Consider the following 22,262-nt stretch of genomic DNA (forward strand, 5'->3'; position numbering starts at 1 on the left):
GGGGCTAGTCCTTGCTAAGATAAGACTGATTTTGGCAAACCCATATCCTCTGAGAAAATAACGGGTGGGTGGGCGGGGCTAGTCCTTGCCAAAATAAGACTGATTTTGGCAAATGCCATGCCCTCTGAGAATTGAAAACTTGATATTTTTATTACAATTTCATGCTTGGCTCATTAAATAGACAGTGAAAATATGGAAAAAGTAATATTTTATGCCCGACGATTGGTAACTCCTTCTGATTTTACCTTAAATCTAAGACTATGCTTAAAGTAGCCATCATATGGCATGTACTACTTTTAAGAAACTCAAATTTTAATTGAATTTTCGTCACGTTTTTGTATTTTTTATTAGAAACTGCTTCCTTCAAGAAATTATTTTATGATTTCAAAATGATTTGTTTCAAATACAAAAGAAAAACAGGATAAATCCACTATTTCAAATTTAGAGTTATATCAGCTTATAGATTTCATATGAGCTCACCTTAAGAAAAATAAATGAAAATAAAGGATTCATCACACGATCTGTAGGCGACTCACTCATGAACTGAAAACTTGATATTCTTATTACAATTTCACGTTTCGCTCATTAAATATACAGTGAAAATGTGAAAAACGTAATATTTTTTGCCCGACGATTGGTAACTTCTTCTGATTTTACCTTAAATCGAAGACTATGCTTAAAGTAGCCATCATACGGCGTGTACAACTTTCAAGAAACTCAAATTTTAATTGAATTTTCGTCACATTTTTGTATTTTTTATTAGAAAATGCTTCCTTCAAGAAATTATTTTATGATTTCAAAATTATTTGTTTCAAATACAAAAAAAAAACAAGATAAATCCACTATTTCAAATTTACGGTTATATCAGCTTGTAGATTCCGTATGAGCCCACCTTAAGAAATATAAATGAAAATAAAGGATTCATCACACGATCTGTAGGCGACTCGTGAACTGAAAACTTGATATTTTATTATAATTTCAGGTTTCGCTCATTAAATAGACAGTGAAAATGTGAAAAAAATAATATTTTTTGCCCTACGATTGGTAACTCCTTCTGATTTTACCTTAAATCAACGACTATGCTTAAAGTAGCCATCATACGGCGTGTACTACTTTTAAGAAACTCAAATTTCAATTGAATTTTCGTCACATTTTTGTATTTTTTATTAGAAACTGCTTCCTCCAAGAAATTAATTTATGATTTCAAAATGATTTCTTTCAAATACAAAAAAAAAACAGGATAAATCCACTATTTCAAATTTACGGTTATATCAGTTTGTAGATTTCGTATGAGCCCACCTTAAGAAAAATAAATGAAAATAAAGGATTCATCACACGATCTGTAGACGACTCGTGAACTGATAACTTGATATTTTTATTACAATTTCATGTTTTGCTCATTAAATAGATGGTGAAAATGTGAAAAAAGTAATATTTTTTGCCCGACGATTGGTAACTCCTTCTGATTTTACCTTAAATCGACGACTATGCTTAAAGTAGCCATCATACGGCGTGTACTACTTTTAAGAAACTCAAATTTTAATTGAATTTTCGTCACACTTTTGTATTTTTTATTAGAAACTGCTTCCTTCAAGAAATTAAATTATGATTTCAAAATGATTTGTTTCAAATACAAAAAAAGAACAGGATAAATCCACCATTTCAAATTTACGGTTATATCAACTTGTAGATTCCGTATGAGGCAACCTTAAGAAAAATAAATGAAAATAAAGGATTCATCACACGATTTGTAGACGACTCATGAACTGAAAACTTGACAATTTCATCTCTAACTCATTAAATAGAGAGTGAAAATGTAATAAAAGTGATGTTTTTTGCCAGAAGTCTGGTAGCTCCTTCTGATTTCACCTTAAATCGAAGACTATATTTAAAGTAGGCATCAAATGGCGTGTTCCTCTTCTAAAAAACTCTAATTTTAACAGGATTCTCGTCACCCTTTGTATTTTTTATCAGAAATTTCAAGTTTTTACAAGATTAGTAGGGGCAAATTCAGTTTTATCTTAACAAGTACTAGCCCCGCCCACCCACCCTTACTTTCTTAGAGGGTATATAATTTGCCAAAATCAGTCTTTTCTTACCAAGTACTAGTCCCACCCACCCGCCACCTATGCTCTTAGAAGATTTGTCATCTGCCAAAACAAGCCTTATGTTAGCAAATTGTAGCCTCGCCCACTCACCCTTTATTTCCTCAGAGAGTAGTACTTGTTGATACTTGCGAAGATAAGTCTTATTTTGGCATATAACAAATCCCCTGAGAAAATAGGGGCGGGTGGGCGGGGCTACTACTTGCTCAAATAAGACTGATTTTGGTAAACCCATATCCTCTGAGAAAAAAACGGGTGGGTGGGCGGGCTAGTCCTTGCTAAGATAAGACTGATTTTGGCAAACCCATATCCTCTGAGAAAATAACGGGTGGGTGGGCGGGGCTAGTCCTTGCTAAGATAAGACTGACTTTGGCAAATGCCATGCCCTCTGAGAATTGAAAACTTGATATAATTATTACAATTTCATGCTTGTCTCATTAAATAGACAATGAAAATATGGAAAAAGTAATATTTTTTGCCCGACGGTTGGTAACTCCTTCTGATTTTACCTTAAATCGAAGACCATGCTTAAAGGAGCCATCATACGGCATGTACTACTTTTAAGAAACTCAAATTTTAATTGAATTTTCGTCACATTTTTGTATTTTTTATTAGAAAATGCTTCCTTCAAGAAATTATTTTATGAATTCAAAATGATTTCTTTTAAATACAAAAAAAAAAACAGGATAAATCCACTATTTTAAATTGACGGTTATATCAGCTTATAGATTCCGTATGAGCCCACCTTAAGAAAAATAAATGAAAATAAAGGATTCATCACACGATCTGTAGACGACTCGTGAACTGAAAACTTGATATTTTATTATAATTTCAGGTTTCGCTCATTAAATAGACAGTGAAAATGTGAAAAAAGTAATATTTTTTACCCCACGATTGGTAACTCCTTCTGATTTTACCTTAAATCGAAGACTATGCTTAAAGTGGCCATCATACGGCGTGTACTACTTTTAAGAAACTCAAATTTTAATTGAATTATCGTCGCATTTATGTATTTTTTATTAGAAACTGTTTCATTCAAGAAACTATTTTATGATTTCAAAGTGAATTGTTTCAAATACAAAAAAAACAGGATAAATCCACCATTTCAGATTTACGGTTATATCAGCTTATAGATTCCGTATGAGCGCACCTTAATAAAAATAAATGACAATAAAGGATTCATCACACGATCTGTAGACGACTCGTGAACTGATAACTTGATATTTTTATTACAATTTCATGTTTTGCTCATTAAATAGATGGTGAAAATGTGAAAAAAGTAATATTTTTTGCCCGACGATTGGTAACTCCTTCTGATTTTACCTTAAATCGACGACTATGCTGAAAGGAGCCATCATACGGCGTGTACTACTTTTAAGAAAATCAAATTTTAATTGAATTTTCGTCACACTTTTGTATTTTTTATTAGAAACTGCTTCCTTCAAGAAATTAAATTATGATTTCAAAATGATTTGTTTCAAATACAAAAAAAGAACAGGATAAATCCACCATTTCAAATTAACGGTTATATCAACTTGTAGATTCCGTATGAGCCCACCTTAAGAAAAATAAATGAAAATAAAGGATTCATCACACGATCTGTAGACGACTCGTGAACTGAAAGCTTGATATTTTTATTACAATTTCATGTTTCGCTCATTAAATATACAGTGAAAATGTGAAAAAAGTAATATTTTTGCCCGACGATTGGTAACTCCTGATTTTACCTTAAATCGACGACTATGCTTAAAGTAGCCATCATACGGCGTGTACAACTTTCAAGAAACTCAAATTTTAATTGAATTTTCGTCACATTTTTGTATTTTTTATTAGAAAATGCTTGCTTCAAGAAATTATTTTATGATTTCAAAATTATTTGTTTCAAATACAAAAAAAAAAACAAGATAAATCCACTATTTCAAATTTACGGTTATATCAGCTTGTAGATTCCGTATGAGCCCACCTTAAGAAAAATAAATGAAAATAAAGGATTCATCACACGATCTGTAGGCGACTCGTGAACTGAAAACTTGATATTTTATTATAATTTCAGGTTTCGCTCATTAAATAGACAGTGAAAATGTGAAAAAAGTAATATTTTTTACCCCACGATTGGTAACTCCTTCTGATTTTATCTTAAATCGAAGACTATGCTTAAAGGAGCCATCATACGGAGTGTACTACTTTTAAGAAACTCAAATTTTAATTGAATTTTCGTCAGTTTTATGTATTTTTTACTAGAAACTGCTCCTTCAAGAAATTATTTTATGATTTCAAAATGATTTGTTTTAAATACAAAAAAAAAAACAGGATAAATCCAACATTTCAAATTTACGGTTATATCAGCTTCTAGATTCCGTATGAGCCCACCTTAAGAAAAATAAATGAAAATAAAGGATTCATCACACGATCTGTAGACGACTCGTGAACTGAAAGCTTGATATTTTTATTACAATTTCATGTTTCGCTCATTAAATATACAGTTAAAGTGTGAAAAAAGAAATATTGTTTGCCCGACGATTGGTAACTTCTTCTGATTTTACCGTAAATCGAAGACTGTGCTTAAAGTAGCCATCATACGCCGTGTACTAATTTTAAGAAACTCAAATTTTGATTGAATTTTCGTCACATTTTTGTATTTTTTATTATAAACTGTTTCCTTCAAGAAATTATTTTATGATTTCAAAATGATTTGTTTCAAATACAAAAAAAAAAAACAGGATAAATCCACTATTTCAGATTTACGGTTAAATCAGCTTGTAGATTCCGTATGAGTCCACCTTAAGAAAAATAAATGAAAATAAAGGATTCATCACACGATCTGTAGGCGACTCGTGAACTGAAAACTTGATATTTTTATTACAATTTCATCTCTAACTCATTAAATAGCGCGTGAAAATGTAAAAAAAAGCGATGTTTGTTACCAGAGGTGTGGAAGCTCCTTCTGATTTTACCTTAAATCGAAGACTATATTTAAAGTAGCCATCAAACGGCGTGTTCTACTTCTAAAAAACACAAATTTTAATAGGATTTTCGTCACACTTTGTATTTTTTATTAGAAACTGCTTTCTTGGACAATTTCTTTTATTTAATGTCAAAATGACACTTTTCAAATAATAAAATAATTCGAATAAATTTACTATTTCAAAGTCGCGATTGTTTCAGCTTATAGAATCCGTATGAGTTCACCTTAAGAAAAAAAAAGGAATTAAAGGATTCATCACACGATCTGTAGCGGCTCGTAAACTAAAAACTTGATATTTTTATTACAATTTCATCTCTAACTCAATAAATAGAGAGTGAAAATGTAAAAAAAGTGATGTTTGTTACCAGAGGTGTGGAAGCTCCTTCTGATTTTACCTTAAATCGAAGACTATATTTAAAGTAGCCATCAAACGGCGTATTCTACTTTTAAAAAACACAAATTTTAATAGGATTTTCGTCACCCTTTGTATTTTTTATTAGAAACTACTTTCTTCGACAATTTCTTTTATTTAATGTCACAATGACACTTTTCAAATAAAAAAATAATGCGGATAAATTCACTATTTCAAGGTCGCGATTATATCAGCTTATAGATTCCATATGAGTTCACCTTAAGAAAAAAAAAAGGGAATTAAAGGATTCATCACACGATCTGTAGCGGCTCGTGAACTGAAAACTTGATATTTTTATTACAATTTCATCTCTAACTCATTAAATGGCGAGAGAAAATGTAAAAAAAGTGATGTTGGTTACCAGAGGTGTGGAAGCTCCTTCTGATTTTACCTTAAATCGAAGACTATATTTAAAGTAGCCATCAAACGGCGTGTTCTACTTCTAAAAAACACAAATTTTAATAGGATTTTCGTCACCCTTTGTATTTTTTATTAGAAACTACTTTCTTCGACAATTTCTTTTATTTAATGTCACAATGACACTTTTCAAATAAAAAAAAATGCGGATAAATTCACTATTTCAAAGTCGCGATTATGTCAGCTTATAGATTCCGTATGAGTTCACCTTAAGAAAAAAAAAGGAAATTAAAGGATTCATCAGACGATCTGTAGCGGTTTGTGAACTGAAAACTTGATATTTTTATTACAATTTCATCTCTAACTCGTTAAATAGAGAGTGAAAATGTAAAAAAAAGTGATGTTTGTTACCAGAGGTGTGGAAGCTCCTTCTGATTTTACCTTAAATCGAAGACTATATTTAAAGTAGCCATCATACGGCGTGTTTTACTTCTAAACAACACAAATTTTAATAGGATTTTCGTCACCCTTTGTATTTTTTATTAGAAACTACTTTCTTCGACAATTTCTTTTATTTAATGTCACAATGACACTCTTCAAATAAAAAAATTATTCGGATAAATTTACTATTTCAAAGTCGCGATTATGTCAGCTTATAGATTCCGTATGAGTTCACCTTAAGAAAAAAAAAGGGAATTAAAGGATTCATCACACGATCTGTAGCGATTCGTGAACTGAAAACTTGATATTTTTATTACAATTTCATCTCTAACTCATTAAATAGAGAGTGAAAATGTAAAAAAAGTGATGTTTGTTACCAGAGGTGTGGAAGCTCCTTCTGATTTTACCTTAAATCGAAGACTATATTTAAAGTAGCCATCAAACGGCGTATTCTACTTCTAAAAAACACAAATTTTAATAGGATTTTCGTCACCCTTTGTATTTTTTATTAGAAACTACTTTCTTCGACAATTTCTTTTATTTAATGTCACAATGACACTTTTCAAATAAAAAAATAATGCGGATAAATTCACTATTTCAAGGTCGCGATTATATCAGCTTATAGATTCCATATGAGTTCACCTTAAGAAAAAAAAAAGGGAATTAAAGGATTCATCACACGATCTGTAGCGATTCGTGAACTGAAAACTTGATATTTTTATTATAATTTCATCTCTAACTCATTAAATAGCGAGTGAAAATGTAAAAAAAGTGATGTTTGTTACCAGAGGTGTGGAAGCTCCTTCTGATTTTACCTTAAATCGAAGACTACATTTAAAGTAGCCATCAAACGGCGTGTTCTACTTCTAAAAATCACAAATTTTAATAGGATTTTCGTCACACTTTGTATTTTTTATTAGAAACTGCTTTCTTCGACAATTTCTTTTATTTAATGTCAAAATGACACTTTTCAAATAAAAAAATAATGCTGATAAATTCACTATTTCAAAGTCGCGATTATATCAGCTTATAGATTCCGTATGAGTTCACCTTAAGAAAAAAAAAGGGAATTCAAGGATTTTACCTTAAATCAAACACATTTATCCCTTGAAAAAATCTGGAAAAATCAACAAAATTCATGCAGTTTTTCCAGACGAGATTATTGTTACCATATTAAGAAGTACATAAATAAGGCATTTTAATTAAAAAACGTCGCACCTGTTCAAATTCTGACCGGTCACATATGCAACCAACCTTGCACGTCCGCTCCATCCCGCTCTCCCTTTCATCCCTAAATATTTGCAAGTGTCAGTAGCCGGCACCCCCACAGCGCCCGAGATATCAACTCCCCAAGATATCAGCAGCAACAGAAGGCAAGACTATAACTCAATTACACACTTTCCCACCTCCCTTCCGCGGCTCAACTCTCACCCTTATCACACCTCGGAACTATTCTCGCCACGTCCCGAATTCCACGCAAAATTTCGCATGTCATGTCATATACTTTTTCGCTTTTTTCACAGCGACATCTCGCATGCGTATATTTACGACATCCTCGGCAACATGATTGCGAACGTGAAAAATTCGCGCGCCTTTAAATTCGGGACGAATTTCGAAAGCCATCACTATTCATCAGGGGTGCTTTTATGACGTAATAAAGTGTGTCCTCGACTGTTAATACCCTGAATTTATCCACGTCTTAAGGAGGGTGCTTGAGAAGTGGGCCATCATCGCAGACTTATCCCTGCCATTCTGTTAATGTATTCTCTGTGTGAGTGGGATTTTACCTTCGAAAGCCGAGTCCGCAGATGGAGCGGAGGAAGATCAAAACTCGGGAGGTGGAGGCTGCTAATTGGTTTTTTTGTTAGAGGAAGGTGGTTTTGGTGTGTGGGAGGCCGAAACAGGGAATAAGTCGCACGACCACTTGGTGGTGCATGTAATAAATTTAATCAAGCACTACAACAATATATTTTTCGGTTCGAGCCAAATTATAATCCTGCGCCAGCAGGATTCGCGTGTTTGAGACACTTCTCGTTGAAATTACAAACATCACGAAGTTTAATTCAATTAACTTTTTTAAAAAGTGTGATTTCCTGCAAAATTGGACGGCTGCGCCACCTAGCGGTACGTGTATGAAGTCCGTGTGAATCCAGCTCGCGTGTTAATTCGTGACTACTGTACAGAAAGGGTTGAACGGTTGGGAGAAATCAATAGAGGGTGTTCGTTGGAGTTACTTGTTGGATATTGTGTAATTGGATAAAAGAGTTGTTATTTTTAGCCACAGATTGAGCGACTTAAATTAGAGCAATGCTTTTTCAAGAAAAGAAACGCGTGTTGTTGTGGACTTTGAATTAAAACTGCGGTGAAAAATGCGCATTATTTATAAAAATTGAATTAAAATTTGAAAAGAATTGATGATAAGAAAAATTAAATTGTGGTCACGTCTGAAGTGCATGTCTCACCCCCTTAAGATAATACGAATGAAGTCCTACGTGAGCCCTAGCAAGCTGACACAGATAGTGTGCTTTTCATAAGAGCGACCTTTTGTCAATATATCAGCCGTCGTATATTCCGTCGCTTCGTACCTTCGGTTGTCTCACCACTTTTCGCATGAAATGTTGACGTCTACATCAATATGTTTTGTTCAAGAGAGGAAAATTGGATTCCTGGGTAATTTCTATGTTCGTGGGAGTTATTTACGCAACAAGTTGTAAAATGGCGTTTTTATGCCACTTATGAATTTAAAGATTTTAGAAAAGTCTTGGATGCTTCCACTGGCTTTAATTTAATATTTGAAAAAAATCTTAGAACTCTCTATTGTCTTTTTTTCTCGGAGATTTCTACTGCTTAATTTTTGAAACAATTTGAAAGAATCTTGGGAGTCCTTGGCGATTTTTTTAATACGTGAAAAAAATCTTTGGGATTCGTTGTGTTTTATCCTTGAAAAAAAATCTCGGGAAACTCATCTGTGGGATTTTAGGGGGCGAACCTAGTTTCTGTTTTAATAGGTGAAAGAATCGTTAAAGTGCCCCTTTTTTATGTAAGAAATTACAAAATATTTCACGAACTCCTCAAAAAAAAAAAAATCTTGAGGTCTTATCTTTAATATTTGAAAAGAGACTTAAGGGTCTTTTGTGTTTTATATGTGAAAGAATAAAAAAAAATCGAAAATCTCTGGTCATTCATTTTTTAAAGAGTTTGAAAAATCTTAAGGGCTCTAGATGTATTTTTTTTTTATAATATGTGGAAAATTTAAGGGTTCGTTGTTTATATTCTTCAAAAAATTTCAAAAATTCTCAGATATTTTTAATGTTTAGGATTTGAGGATTATGGTGTTCTCAGGATTTCAGGATTTTGATGTTTTGAGAATTTGAAGATTTGAGCATTAAGATGTGGGAATTTGGTGATAATGGTGTCTGGAGTGTTTGAGGAATATGTTGTTCTGAGGAATTGAGGATTACAGTATTTTGAGGATTTGAGGCTTTTGATGTTTTAAGGATTTAAGGATTATTGTGTTCTGAGAATTTGAGGATTATGGTATTTCGAAGATTTGAGGATTACGGTGTTTTGACGATTTGAAGGTTAAGACGTTCTGATGCTTTGAGGATTGCGGTGTTCTGAGAATTTGAGAACTATGGTATTCTGAGGATTTGAGGATTATTGTGTTCTGATGATTTGAAGACTATTGTGTTCTGCAAATTTGAAGACTATTATGTTCTGTGGATTTGAGGATTATGATGTTCTGACCATTTGAGGATTATAGTGCTTTGAGGATTTGAGGATTTTGATATTTTGAGCATTTGAGTATAACGGTGTTTAGAAGATTTGAAGATTACTGTGTTCAGATAATTTGAGGATTATGGTGTTTTGAGGATTTGAGGATTATGGTGTTTTGAGGATTTGAGGATTATGGTGTTCTGAGGATTTGAGGATTATGGTGTTTTGAGTATTTCAAAATTATGGTGTTCGAAATATTTCGGGATTATGGTGTTTTCAGTATTTGGAAATTAGTGTATTGAGGATTTAAAAATTTTGATATTTTGAGGATTTGAGGATTATGGCGATCTGAGGATTTGAGGATTATTGTGTTCTGATGATTTGAAGACTATTGTGTTCTGCAAATTTGAAACTATTATGTTTTGTGGATTTGAGGATTATGGTGTTCTGAGCTTTTGAGGATTATAGTGCTTTGAGGATTTGAGGATTTTGATATTTTCAGCATTTGAGTATAACGGTGTTTAGAAGATTTGAAGATTACTGTGTTCAGATAATTTGAGGATTTGAAGATAATTGTGTTCTGGTGATTTGAGGATTATGGTGTTCTGAGCATTTGAGGATCATAGTGTTTTCAGTATTTGAGGATTATAGTGCTTTGAGGATTTGAGGATTTTGATATTTGAGGATTTGAGTATAACGGTGTTTAGAAGATTTGAAGATTACTGTGTTCAGATAATTTGAGGATTATGGTGTTTTGAGGATTTGAGGATTATGGTGTTTTGAGGATTTAAGGACTAGTGTTTCGAAAATTTGAGGACAATGGTTTTCTGAGGATTTGAGGATTACGGTGTTTTGACGATTTGAAGATTAAGAAGTTCTGAGGAATTGAGGATTATGGTGTTCTAAGGATTTGAGAACTATGGTGTTTTGATGATTTGAAGATAATGGGGTTTTGAATATCTCAAAATTATGGTGTTCGGAGGATTTGAGGATTATGGGGTTTTCAGTATTTGTGGATTAGTGTTTTGAGGATTTAAAGATTTTGATATTTTGAGGATTTGAGGATTATGACGTTCTGAGGATTTGAGGATTATTTTGTTCTGATGATTTGAAGACTATCGTGTTCTGAAAATTTGAGGACTATTGTGTTCTGTGGATTTGAGGATTATGGTGTTCTGAGCATTTGAGGATTATAGTGTTTTGAGGATTTGAGGATTATTGTGTTCTGATGATTTGAGAACTATGGTGTTTTAAGGATTTGAAGATTATTGTGTTTTGAGAATTTGAGGAATATAGTGTTTTGAGTATTTCAAAATTATGGTGTTCTGTGAATTTGAGGACTATTGTTTTGTTAAGATTTGAAAAGGGCGAAAAGAAAGAAAAAGGACGACAAGAACCAAATGGCCGACAAAGGACGATAAAGGACGAAAAAGGAGGAAAAAAGACGAATAGGACGAAAAGGACGAAAAAAGACGAAAAGGACGAAAAAGAACGAAAAGGACGAAAAAGGACGAAAAGGACGAAAAAGGACTAAAAGAGCGAAAAAGGACGGAAAAGGACGAAGGGGAGGAACGTACGAAAAAGACGAAAAAAACGAGAAAGGACGAAAAGAACGAAAAAGGACGAAAGAGGACGAAAAGGACGAAAAGAACAAAAAAGAACGAAAAAGGATGACAAAGGGCGAAAAAGGACGGAACAGGATGAAAAAGGACGCAGAATGGACGAAAAAGGGCGAAAAAGATGAAAAATAAATAAATAAATAAATAAATAAATAGGTATATATTTGCCAAACAGCATAAACCACAAGTAGGCAAAAGAGAATAAATACAAAATACATATATGAACAGGAAATTACAATTAAATTACATAAGTTACAAAACATAGGGATGCAATTTTCCAGACAAAATCTTAACAATAAAGTGCAAAGAAAAGGAGGAAAATGGACGAAAAGGTCGAAAATGACGAAAAAGGAGGAAAAGGACGAAAAGGACGGAAAGGAGGAAAATGACGATAAGTTCGAAAAGGACGAAACATTATGAAAATGACGAAAAAGGACGAAAAGGGCAAAATATTACGAAAAGGACGAATAAGGACGCAAAGGATGAAAAAGGACGACAAGAACGAAATGGACGACAAAGGACGAAAAGAACGAAAAAGAATGGAAAAGGACGAAAAAGACGAAAAAGGACGAAAAAGGAGGAAAAAGACGAAAAGGACGAAAAAAAAGGAAAAGGGCGATAAAGAGGAAAATGAGGAAAATGGACGAAAAGGTCGAAAATGACGAAAAAAAAAGGAAAAGGACGAATACGACCGAAAAGGAGGAAAAAGGAAAAAGGACGAAAAGGTCGAAAATGACGAAAAAGGAGGAAAATGACGAAAAGGACGAAAAAAGACGAATAAGGACGAGAAGGACGAAAAGGACGAAAAAGGACGACAAGAACGAAATGGACGACAAAGGACGAAAAGGACGAAAAAGGACGGAAAAGAACGACATAGGACAAAAAAGGACGAATAAGGACGAAAAAGACGGAAAGGAGGAAAAAGGACGAAAAGGTCGAAAAGGACGAAATATTACGAAAATGACGATAAAGGACGAAAAACGACGAAAAAGGCGAAATATTACGAAAAATGACGAAAAGGGCGAAATATTACGAAAAGGACGAATAAGGACGAATAGGACGAAAAGGACGCAAAGGATGAAAAAGGACGACAAGAACGAAATGGACGACAAAGGACGAAAAGGACGAAAAAGGACGGAAAAGGACGAAAAAGAACGAAAAAGGAGGAAAAAGACGAAAAGGACGAAAAGGAGGAAAATGGACGAAAAGGTCGAAAAGGACGAAAAAAAAAGGAAAAGGGCGAAAAAGATGAAAAGGAGGAAAATGGACGAAAAGGTCGAAAATGACGAAAAAAAAGGAAAAGTTCGAATAGGACCGAAAAGGAGGAAAAAGGACGAAAAGGTCGAAAATGACGAAAAAGGAGGAAAATGACGAAAAGGACGAAAAGGACGAAAAATGACGAAAAGGACGAAATATTAAGAAAAAAGGACGAATAACGACGAGAAGGACGAAAAAGGACGACAAGATCGAAATGGACGACAAAGGACGAAAAGGACGAAAAAGGAAGAAAAAGACGAACAGGACGAAAAGGAGGAAAATGGACGAAAAGGGCGAAATATTACGAAAAAGAGGACTAAGAACGGAAAAGGACGAAAAGGACGAAATACAACGATAAAGGACGAAAAAGGACGAAGAAGGACGAAAATGGATGAAAAAGAACGGAAGAGGACAAAAAATAACGAAAAAGGAGGAAAAGGACGAAAAAGGACGAAAAATAACGAGAAGGACGAAATATTACGAAAAGGACGAATAAGGACGAAAAAGACGAATAAAGACGAAAAGGACGAAAAAGGACGGAAAAGAACGAAAAAGGACGAAAAAGGACGAAATGGATGGAAAGAAGGAAAAAGGACGATAAGGTCGAAAACGACGAAATATTACGAAAATGACGAACAAGGACGAAACATGACGAAAAGGGCGAAATATTACGAAAAGGACGAATAAGGACGAAAAGGGCGAAAAGAAAGAAAAAGGACGACAAGAACTAAATGGACGACAAAGGACGAAAAGGACGAAAAAGGACGGAAAAGGACGATAAAGGACGAAAAAGGAGGAAAAAAGACGAATAGGACGAAAAGGAGGAAAATGGACGAAAAGGACGAAATTTACGAAAAGGACGAAAAAGACGAAAAGGACGAAATAAAACGAAAAACGACGAAAAAGGACGAAAAAGGACGAAGAAAGACGAAAAAGACGAAAAGGACGAAATATTACCAAAAGGACGAATAAGGACGAAATAGACAAAAAGGACGAAAAAGGACGACAAGAACGAAATGGATGAAAAAGAACGACATAGGACGAAAAAGGACGAATAAGGAAGAAAAAAGACGAAAAGGACGGAAAGGAGGAAAAAGGACGATAAGGTCGAAAAGGAGGAAATAATACGAAAAGGACGAAAAAGGCGAAATATTACGAAAAATGACGAAAAGGACGAAATATTACGAAAAGGACGAATAACGACGAAAAGGACGGAAAGGATGAAAAAGGACGACAAGAACGAAATGGACGACAAAGGACGAAAAGGATGAAAAAAGAGGAAAAAGACGAAAAGGACGAAAAGGAGGAAAATGGACGAAAAGGGCGAAATATTACGAAAAAGAGGACTAAGAACGAAAAAGGACGAAAAGGACGAAATACAACGATAAAGGACGAAAAAGGACGAAGAAGGACGAAAATGGATGAAAAAGAACGGAAGAGGACAAAAAATAACGAAAAAGGAGGAAAAGGACGAAAAAGGACGAAAAATAACGAGAAGGACGAAATATTACGAAAAGGACGAATAAGGACGAAAAAGACGAATAAAGACGAAAAGGACGAAAAAGGACGGAAAAGAACGAAAATGGACGAAAAAGGACGAAAAGGATGGAAAGGAGGAAAAAGGACAATAAGGTCGAAAACGACGAAATATTACTAAAATGACGAACAAGGACGAAACATGACGAAAAGGGGGAAATATTACGAAAAATGATGAAAAGGGCGAAATATTACGAAAAGGACGAATAAGGACGAAAAGGGCGAAAAGAAAGAAAAAGGACGACAAGAACCAAATGGCCGACAAAGGACGATAAAGGACGAAAAAGGAGGAAAAAAGACGAATAGCACGAAAAGGAGGAAAATGGACGAAAAGGTCGAAAAGGACGAAATTTACGAAAAGTACGAATAAGGACGAAAAAGGACGAAAAAGACGAAAAGGACGAAATAAAACGAAAAACGACGACAAAGGATGAAAAAGGACGAAGAAAGACGAAAAAGACGAAAAGGACGAAATATTGCCAAAAGGACGAATAAGGACGAAATAGACAAAAAGGACGAAAAAGGACGCCAAGAACGAAATGGATGAAAAAGGACGAAAAGGACGAAAAGGACGTGTTTTGAAGATTTGAGGATTACAGTGTTTTAAAGATTTGAGGACTATGGTGCTGTGAGGATTTGAGGATTATTGTGTTTTGCGGATTTGAGGATTATAATGTTTTGAGAATTTGATGGTTTTGATGTTTTGAGGATTTAAGGGTAAGTGTGTTCTGAAGAATTGAGGATTATGGTGTTCTGAGGATTTGAGGATTTTGGTGTTTTGCCATGCGTCTTATTTGTCAGAATTTAAAAAATATCTCGGAGACCCTTGGTGTTTTATTTTTAAGCATTTTGAAAAAATCTCGACGGTTCTAGCGGGTTCTATTTAATATTTGAAAAAAAAATCATTGAGGTCCATTGTGTTGTTTTATTTTTGAAAGGGTTTTAAATTATCTTAGAGCTCCCAACTGTTTTTTTTTTTTTTGTAATATGTGGAAACAACAAAATCTCGGAGATCTCTGATATTAAATTTTGTAAAAACTTTCCTCAACTAGTTCCAAAGTCTACAATCGAATGAGAAATCAGATGACCCAGAATTTCCAAGGAAACCCATTTAAAAGTTATGAATCCGCGCAAACAAAAACCACCCTCTAGAGATTATTTTTCTGTCTTTAAATGATTCTTAACCCCTCATCTTCCAATTTCCCGGTGATTTGTCCCTCAGCCCCGATCTTAAATCCGCCCTTAATTGGCAATTCATCCCGACTTATCCATACGTATATGGCCATTTAAATCTTTACGATCGCGTTTACCTATTAAGCCCCAATTCCGACCGTTACGTGAAGTAAGGCAATACAACAAGCTCATTAGCTGGAAGCGGGGAGCGTTTTGCTCTAATCTCGCTATGAGGATAATAACGAACTACCCTCATGCACCAGTAGTTCGCCTCCGAACCCACCCCATTAATTACATCAGCTAATTATCAATTAAAGCTGCGACTGTGAGAATAACGGCTCATCCCTTAATTGGCACGCAAAAATGCGTTTTTATTGTTTTCGGCGGCAACCACCACGTGAGCACTGATATCGCTATGGCAACCGCACCACTAGACAAAATATTCAATCGGGGAAACTGATTTGCAATCCGCTTTGCCAAGATTAAATAGAATAATGGCCCCGATATCAACGCCGGTTTCAAAGTATGCGCGCCGCTTACCGCTGAGCTTGAAGGGCAGGCTGCCCGTCAAGGGGTCGGGCGCGAAGTGCCTCGGCCCGAAGGGGAAGTGGTGGAAGCCCTGCTGGCGCGTCTTCGACCGCGGCTCCCTGGGCCCGTCCACCGTGACCTTGATGGCCTTGTTGTAGGTGGCGATCTGCGGCGGCGACGTCGACACGATGATCGTCAGCGTGAAGCTCTTGCCTGGAACAAGGAAGAGGGCGTCGATATAAAAAAGGCGCATGGTGTGTTACCCTAAACGGCGCGTCGTAAACGCAAACGACGCGCAAAATGGCCGAATTATGCAAAAGCTGTCATAAGACGGGCGCCGCGGTGCCGACGACGCCTCGCTCGACAGACCTGCAGATATGGCCCAATTCCGCAACAGTTTGAACAAATTCGATTCCGATCGCGGGAGGCTGCGGATGACGGTTTTGACAAATGTGGGTGTCGGGGCAAATGCGATTTTAAAATGGGGGGAGGGAGGGTGGCTGCGTTGAAGATGGGACGGTTGGGGGTGAGGGATGAGGGGTGGAGTGATGGGTCGGGTCGGTGCATGTAGCTGTTTTAATGTGAGTAGCGTGTTAGACGGTCAGTAGTCATGCTAGAATTTCATCTACAAATCAAATTCAATTAATTTCGCAACTTTTCTAGTTTTCAATATTTCAGTTTTTATGAAGTTTCAAGACTTCCTGGATTTCACGATTTTTGATTTTTATTCTACTCTTAATTTTCTCGACTTTCACATATGAAATTGATTTTAAGGATTTTTCACAAGTTTTGTTTGTCAAATAGACAAAAATGCAATATTTTTCGAACCCGCACGCCAAAATTTTAGAACCCAGAATTTTTTGTGAATTTTTAAACTACAAGGTTTTCTTCTAGATTTCGACTTCCAGAAGTCATTTTCGGCTTTTTTTCTTCGAAAATTTTTACTAAACGAATATTTTGAAAAATTTTCCTCCAGCACTAAAAACACGCTATATTTTTTTGATCAGAACGTCGAAATATAAATCCCAGGATTTTTTATGGACTTTAGTCAAATTTTCCAAAAATGTCCTTATAAAATATCGCAATTTTTAGGATTTTTTAAATAATTACTGATTTTCTATTTTAGATTTGTCAGTGTTTGTTTTTTCCTATTTTCGTTTTCGAATTTTTTGACATTTTCATTTTTCTAAATTTTTCTTATACCTATTAATTTTGCAATTACATACTTAATGTCTAGAATAATCTTGGATTTTTTATTTTTTTATTTTTCAGTTAATCACAGATTTTCCATTTCTGATTTTTCAGCTTTCGTTTTTTTAAATTAAGATTTTTTTATTTTTCGGTTTCTTAGTTTTTCGATTTTTTAAATTTTCGGTTATTAATTTTTGACTTTTCAATTATTACTGTTTTACATTTTGGGTTTTTCAGTTTTTCGTTTTTTCAAATTGTTGTTTTTGAATTTTTTGAATTTTTAGTTTTTCAGTTTTTACTTCACGAGCGGCAACGAAGTCCTTCGGACGAATGGCCACTTTTATTTCTTGTTTGAATTCTTCAATCATTTAATTTTTGGAATTTTCAAATCTTGGATTTTTAAATTTTTGATTTTTTATTTATTCAAATTATGATTTTTGAATTTTTAGATTTCTTAGTTTTTCGATTACCCCCTTTTCAATTTTTTGTTTATTCAGTTTTACAATTTTCAAGTTTTGTTTTTTTAGTCTATTTTTCATCTAAACATGTTTATTTTTCGATGTCTCGATTTTTCGATTTTTCATGCATATTTCATTTGTTAATTTTACGTTTTCTCAAATTTTCGGTTATTAATTTTTGATTTTTCAATAATTACTGTTTTACATCTTGGATTTTCCAGTTTTTCGTTTTTTCCAATTTTCATTTATGAATTTTTCAATTTTTTCTTATTTTAATTTTTCAGTTATTTAATTTTTAGAATTTTCAATTCTTGGATTTTTAAATTTTTGATTTTCTATTTATTCAAATTATGATTTTTGAATTTTTAAATTTCTTACTTCTTCGATTACCCCACTTTCAATTTTTCGTTCAGTTTTACAATTTTCAAGTTCTGGTTTTTTAGTCTATTTTTGGTCTAAAAATTTTTATTTTTCGATTTCTTGATTTTTCGATTTTTCATGCACATTTCATTTGTTAATTTTACGTTTTCTTAAATTTTCGGTTATTAATTTTTGATTTTTCAATTATTACTGTTTTACATTTTGGATTTTCCAGTTTTTCGTTTTTTCCAATTTTAATTTATGAATTTTTCAATTTTTTCTTATTTTAATTTGTCAGTTATTTAATTTTTAGAATTTTCAATTCTTGGATTTTTAAATTTTTGATTTTTTATTTATTCAAATTATGATTTTTGAATTTTTAGATTTCTTAGTTTTTCGATTACCTCCTTTTCAATTTTTCGTTTATTCAGTTTTAGAATTTTCAGGTTTTGGTTTTTTTTGTCTATTTTTCGTCTAAAAATGTTATTTTTCGATTTCTCGATTTTTCGATTTTTCATGCACATTTCATTTGTTAATTTTACGTTTTCTCAAATTTTCGGTTTATAATTTATGATTTTTCAATTATTACTGTTTTACATTTTCGATTTTCCAGTTTTTCATTTTTTCCAATTTTCATTTAAACATTTTTCAATTTTTTCTTATTTTAATTTTTCAGTTATTTAATTTTTAGAATTTTCAATTCTTGGATTTTTAAATTTTTCATTTTTTATTTATTCAAATTATGATTTTTGAATTTTTAGATTTCTTAGTTTTTCGATTCGTTCAGTTTACAATTTTCAAGTTTGAGGTTTTTTAGTTTTTGAGTTTTTGAATTTTCTACTGGTCTATTTTTTATTTAAAAATTTTCAGTTTTTCGATTTTTTAATTGTTCGATTTTTCGATGTTTCTGTTTTTTATTTTTCGGTTAATTACTACTTTCCACGTTACTTTTCTCAATTTATCGTGATATCAAATTTGGATTTTCGAATAAGTATTTGAATTTGTTCTTATTTCAATTTTTCGATTCTTTCATTTTTAGAATTTTTAGTTCTGTGTTTTTAAATTTTTGATTTTTCACGCAGAGTAGGTACATTTTTTAGTTTTTCGTTTTTTCAAATTTTGGTTCTGGAATTTTTTTCTGTTTTTCAGTTAATCCTTCTTCTAAATTTTCGAGTATTTCATTTTTACAAGTTTCAATTTTTCGATTATTTGAGTTTTCTAGTTTTAATTTAGATTTTTTAGTTTTTGTCTCTGTTTTTGCAAATTGTAATTTCAGAAATTTTGCAATTTTAAATTTTTTAAATTTTCAATTGTTACTAAATTTATGTTTTGGATTTTTAATTTTGTTGTTATTTCAGATTTTGAGTTATGAGTTTTTTGTTTTTTGGTTTTTAATTTTGTTTTTTCAATTATTACTTATTTTCCATTTTAGATTGTTCTATTTTTTGTATTCTCAAACTTAAGAATTATAAATTTTACAATTTCCTACTTTTCGATTATTTAATTTTTAGGATTTTCAATTCCTGCTTTTTTAAATTTTTTATTTTTCAGGCACATTCCATTTTTCAGTTTTTCGTTTTTTCTAAATTTGATGGTTCAGTTAATCCTTCTTTTAATTTTTTGGTTATTTATTTTTACAGGTTTCAATTTTTCGATACTTAATTTTTCCATTTTTTGAGTTTTTTAGTTTTAGTTTTACTCCACTTTTCATTAAAAATTTTTCAGATTTTTGATATTTCAGTTTTTCGATTTTTGATTTTTCGAATAATTACTAATTTTCCAATTATATTATCCAGGTTTTCGAGGTTTCAGATTTTGATTTTCGAAATTTTCAATTTTTTTATTTAAATATTGCGAGTCTTTGAGTTTCAGAATTTGTAATTTTTGCATTTTTAATTTTTGATTTCTCGTATAATTAACGATTTTTTACATTACACTTTTCAGTTATTCGTCGAAATTTTCAATTTTTTTATTTAAATATTTGAGTTTTAGAATTCGTAATTTTTGCATTTTTAATTTTTGATTTCTCATATAATTAACGATTTTTTACATTACACTTTTCAGTTATTCGTATTTCCAAATTCTGGTTTTTGAATTTTTAGATTTCTTAGTCTTTCAATTAATTCCCTCATTTTTCGATTATGAAATTTTAACAGTTTTCAATTTTTCGATTTATCAAATTTTTTAAGTTTCTGTTTTTCTTTTTCAAAATCATGATTTTAGAAATTTTCCATTTTTCGATTTTTTTTAATTCATCGGTTTTTTGTTTTTGATTTTTCAATTGTTACTGATTTTACGTTTTAGATTTTTCATTATTTTGTTATTTCAAATTTTGGTTTTTGAATTTTCTCATTTCTTAGTTTTTCAATTATTCCTTGTTCCAATTTTTGGATTATTTAACTTTTACAAGTTTCAACGTTTCGATTTTTCTGTTTTTTGTTTTTTCAAACTTTGATTTATGAATTGTGCGATTTTCTACTTTTTCAATTATTTCTTATTTCAATTTTTCGATTATTTAATTACCAGGATTTTCAATTCTTGCTTTGATTTTTTCCTTAAATACTGATTTTCCATTTTAGATTTGTTAGTCTTTCGTTTTTTCAAATTTTGATTTTTAAATTTTTAAAATTATTTTATAATTTTCAGGTTCCCGATTATATTCAATTATTGATTTTTCAAACTTTAGTTTTTTAGTTTTTAAGTTATTGAAATTTAATAATTTCCGAGTTTTTTGATGTTTCAATCAAATGAAAAAAAAATCGAGAAACTGGAAATACTGGAAAATAAAAAAAATCAAATAAGTGAAAAACCGACAAATCGAAATAGCGGAAAAATAAAAAAGTGAAAAATTAAAATGTTAATAGGATTTGATTAAGTCAACACTATTGGTGTAAAATTTAAATTTTTAGCAAAATTGGCAAAATAATTTTGTTTAAGCCATTTTTGAGACCATTAGAAGATTTAAGATTTTCTGTAGAGATTGTATCAAAAAAGTTTTGTTTTTTGAAAATTATCAAATGAAATTTCCTGTAGATTCCGCCCTCCAAAAGTTATTTTCGGCGTTATTTCTGGCCATTTTTCCAGATTTTTTTAATTTATCGGTTTTTAGTTTTTGATTTTTTAAATTTTTACTGATTTTACGTTTAAATTTTTTAATTTCTTAATTTTTCAACTATTCTTTATTTCAATTTTTGGATTATTTAACTTTTACAAGTTTCAATGTTTCGTTTTTTTCATTTTTTGGTTTTTAATTTTGTTTTTTCAGCTATTATTACTTGTTTTCCATTTTTTTTATTATATGAGGATTTTACCTTTTCCGGTTTTTAAAATTTTTCGAGTTTAATTTTTGATTTTCCAGTTTTCGTATTGATTTTTGAAATTTTCGATCTTTTACTTTTTAGTTTTTTTTTTTATATTTTCAATGTTGGGTTATTTCATTTTTAGAATTTTAATTCTTGGATGATTAAATTTTTGATTCTTCAATTAATTACCGATTTTCCTTTTTATGTTGTTGACGTTTTCGATTTCTTACTTTTTCAATTTTCCGATTATTTAATTTTTAGAATTTCCAGCATTTTTAAATTTTTGATTTTTTACTAAAATACTGATTTTCCATTTTGGATTTTTCGGATTTTTGTTTTTGCAAAATTTTGATTTTTGAATTTTTGATTACTTGCCTTTTCAGTTATTCCTTATTTCAGTTATTTAATTTTTTCAATTTTCAATTTATTCCTCTTTTAATTTCCCGGTTTTTAATTTTTGATTTGAAAATCTAAAATTTCAAAACTTTTAATTCTTCAACTTTGATTTTCGGATTTTTCAATTTTACAATTATTTGTTTCCCGAATTTTTCAGTTTCTCAATGCCTCAATTTTTCAGTTTCTAAATTTCGTCCCATTTTTCAATATTTGTTTCTTCGATTTTTCTATTAATGAATTACTCGATTTTTTTTCGATTATTTGATGTATAGGTCTATCAGTGAAAATATTAATTTAAAAACTTGAGAAACTAAAATTTTGAAAAATCGATTAGATAAATGAAAAATAAAAAATGAGGAAAACGAAAAATTGACAATTCGAAAAACTGAAAAATCCAAATTGAAAACTCGGAAACTCAATATCGAAAAGTTGGAAATTCTAAAAT

The 22,262-nt window shown here is 31.8% G+C and overlaps 1 protein-coding gene across 1 annotated transcript in view; it reads right to left on the reverse strand.

Moving 5' to 3' along the window:
* The window catches only part of LOC135132819 (runt-related transcription factor 3-like), a 35,500-nt gene that overhangs the window by 6,513 nt on the left and 6,725 nt on the right, over positions 1-22,262 (reverse strand). The window contains exon 2 of the mRNA XM_064061020.1: positions 16,123-16,323. Within this exon, the coding sequence (XP_063917090.1) occupies positions 16,123-16,323 (201 nt within the window). The remainder of the gene's footprint in view (positions 1-16,122; positions 16,324-22,262) is intronic.

This window comes from Zophobas morio, unplaced genomic scaffold (genome assembly GCF_036711695.1).
Source record: "Zophobas morio isolate AGI-343-1 ecotype UQ-CSIRO unplaced genomic scaffold, CSIRO_AGI_Zmor_V1 ptg000021l, whole genome shotgun sequence".
In the NCBI taxonomy this organism is placed as follows: Eukaryota; Metazoa; Arthropoda; class Insecta; order Coleoptera; family Tenebrionidae; genus Zophobas; species Zophobas morio.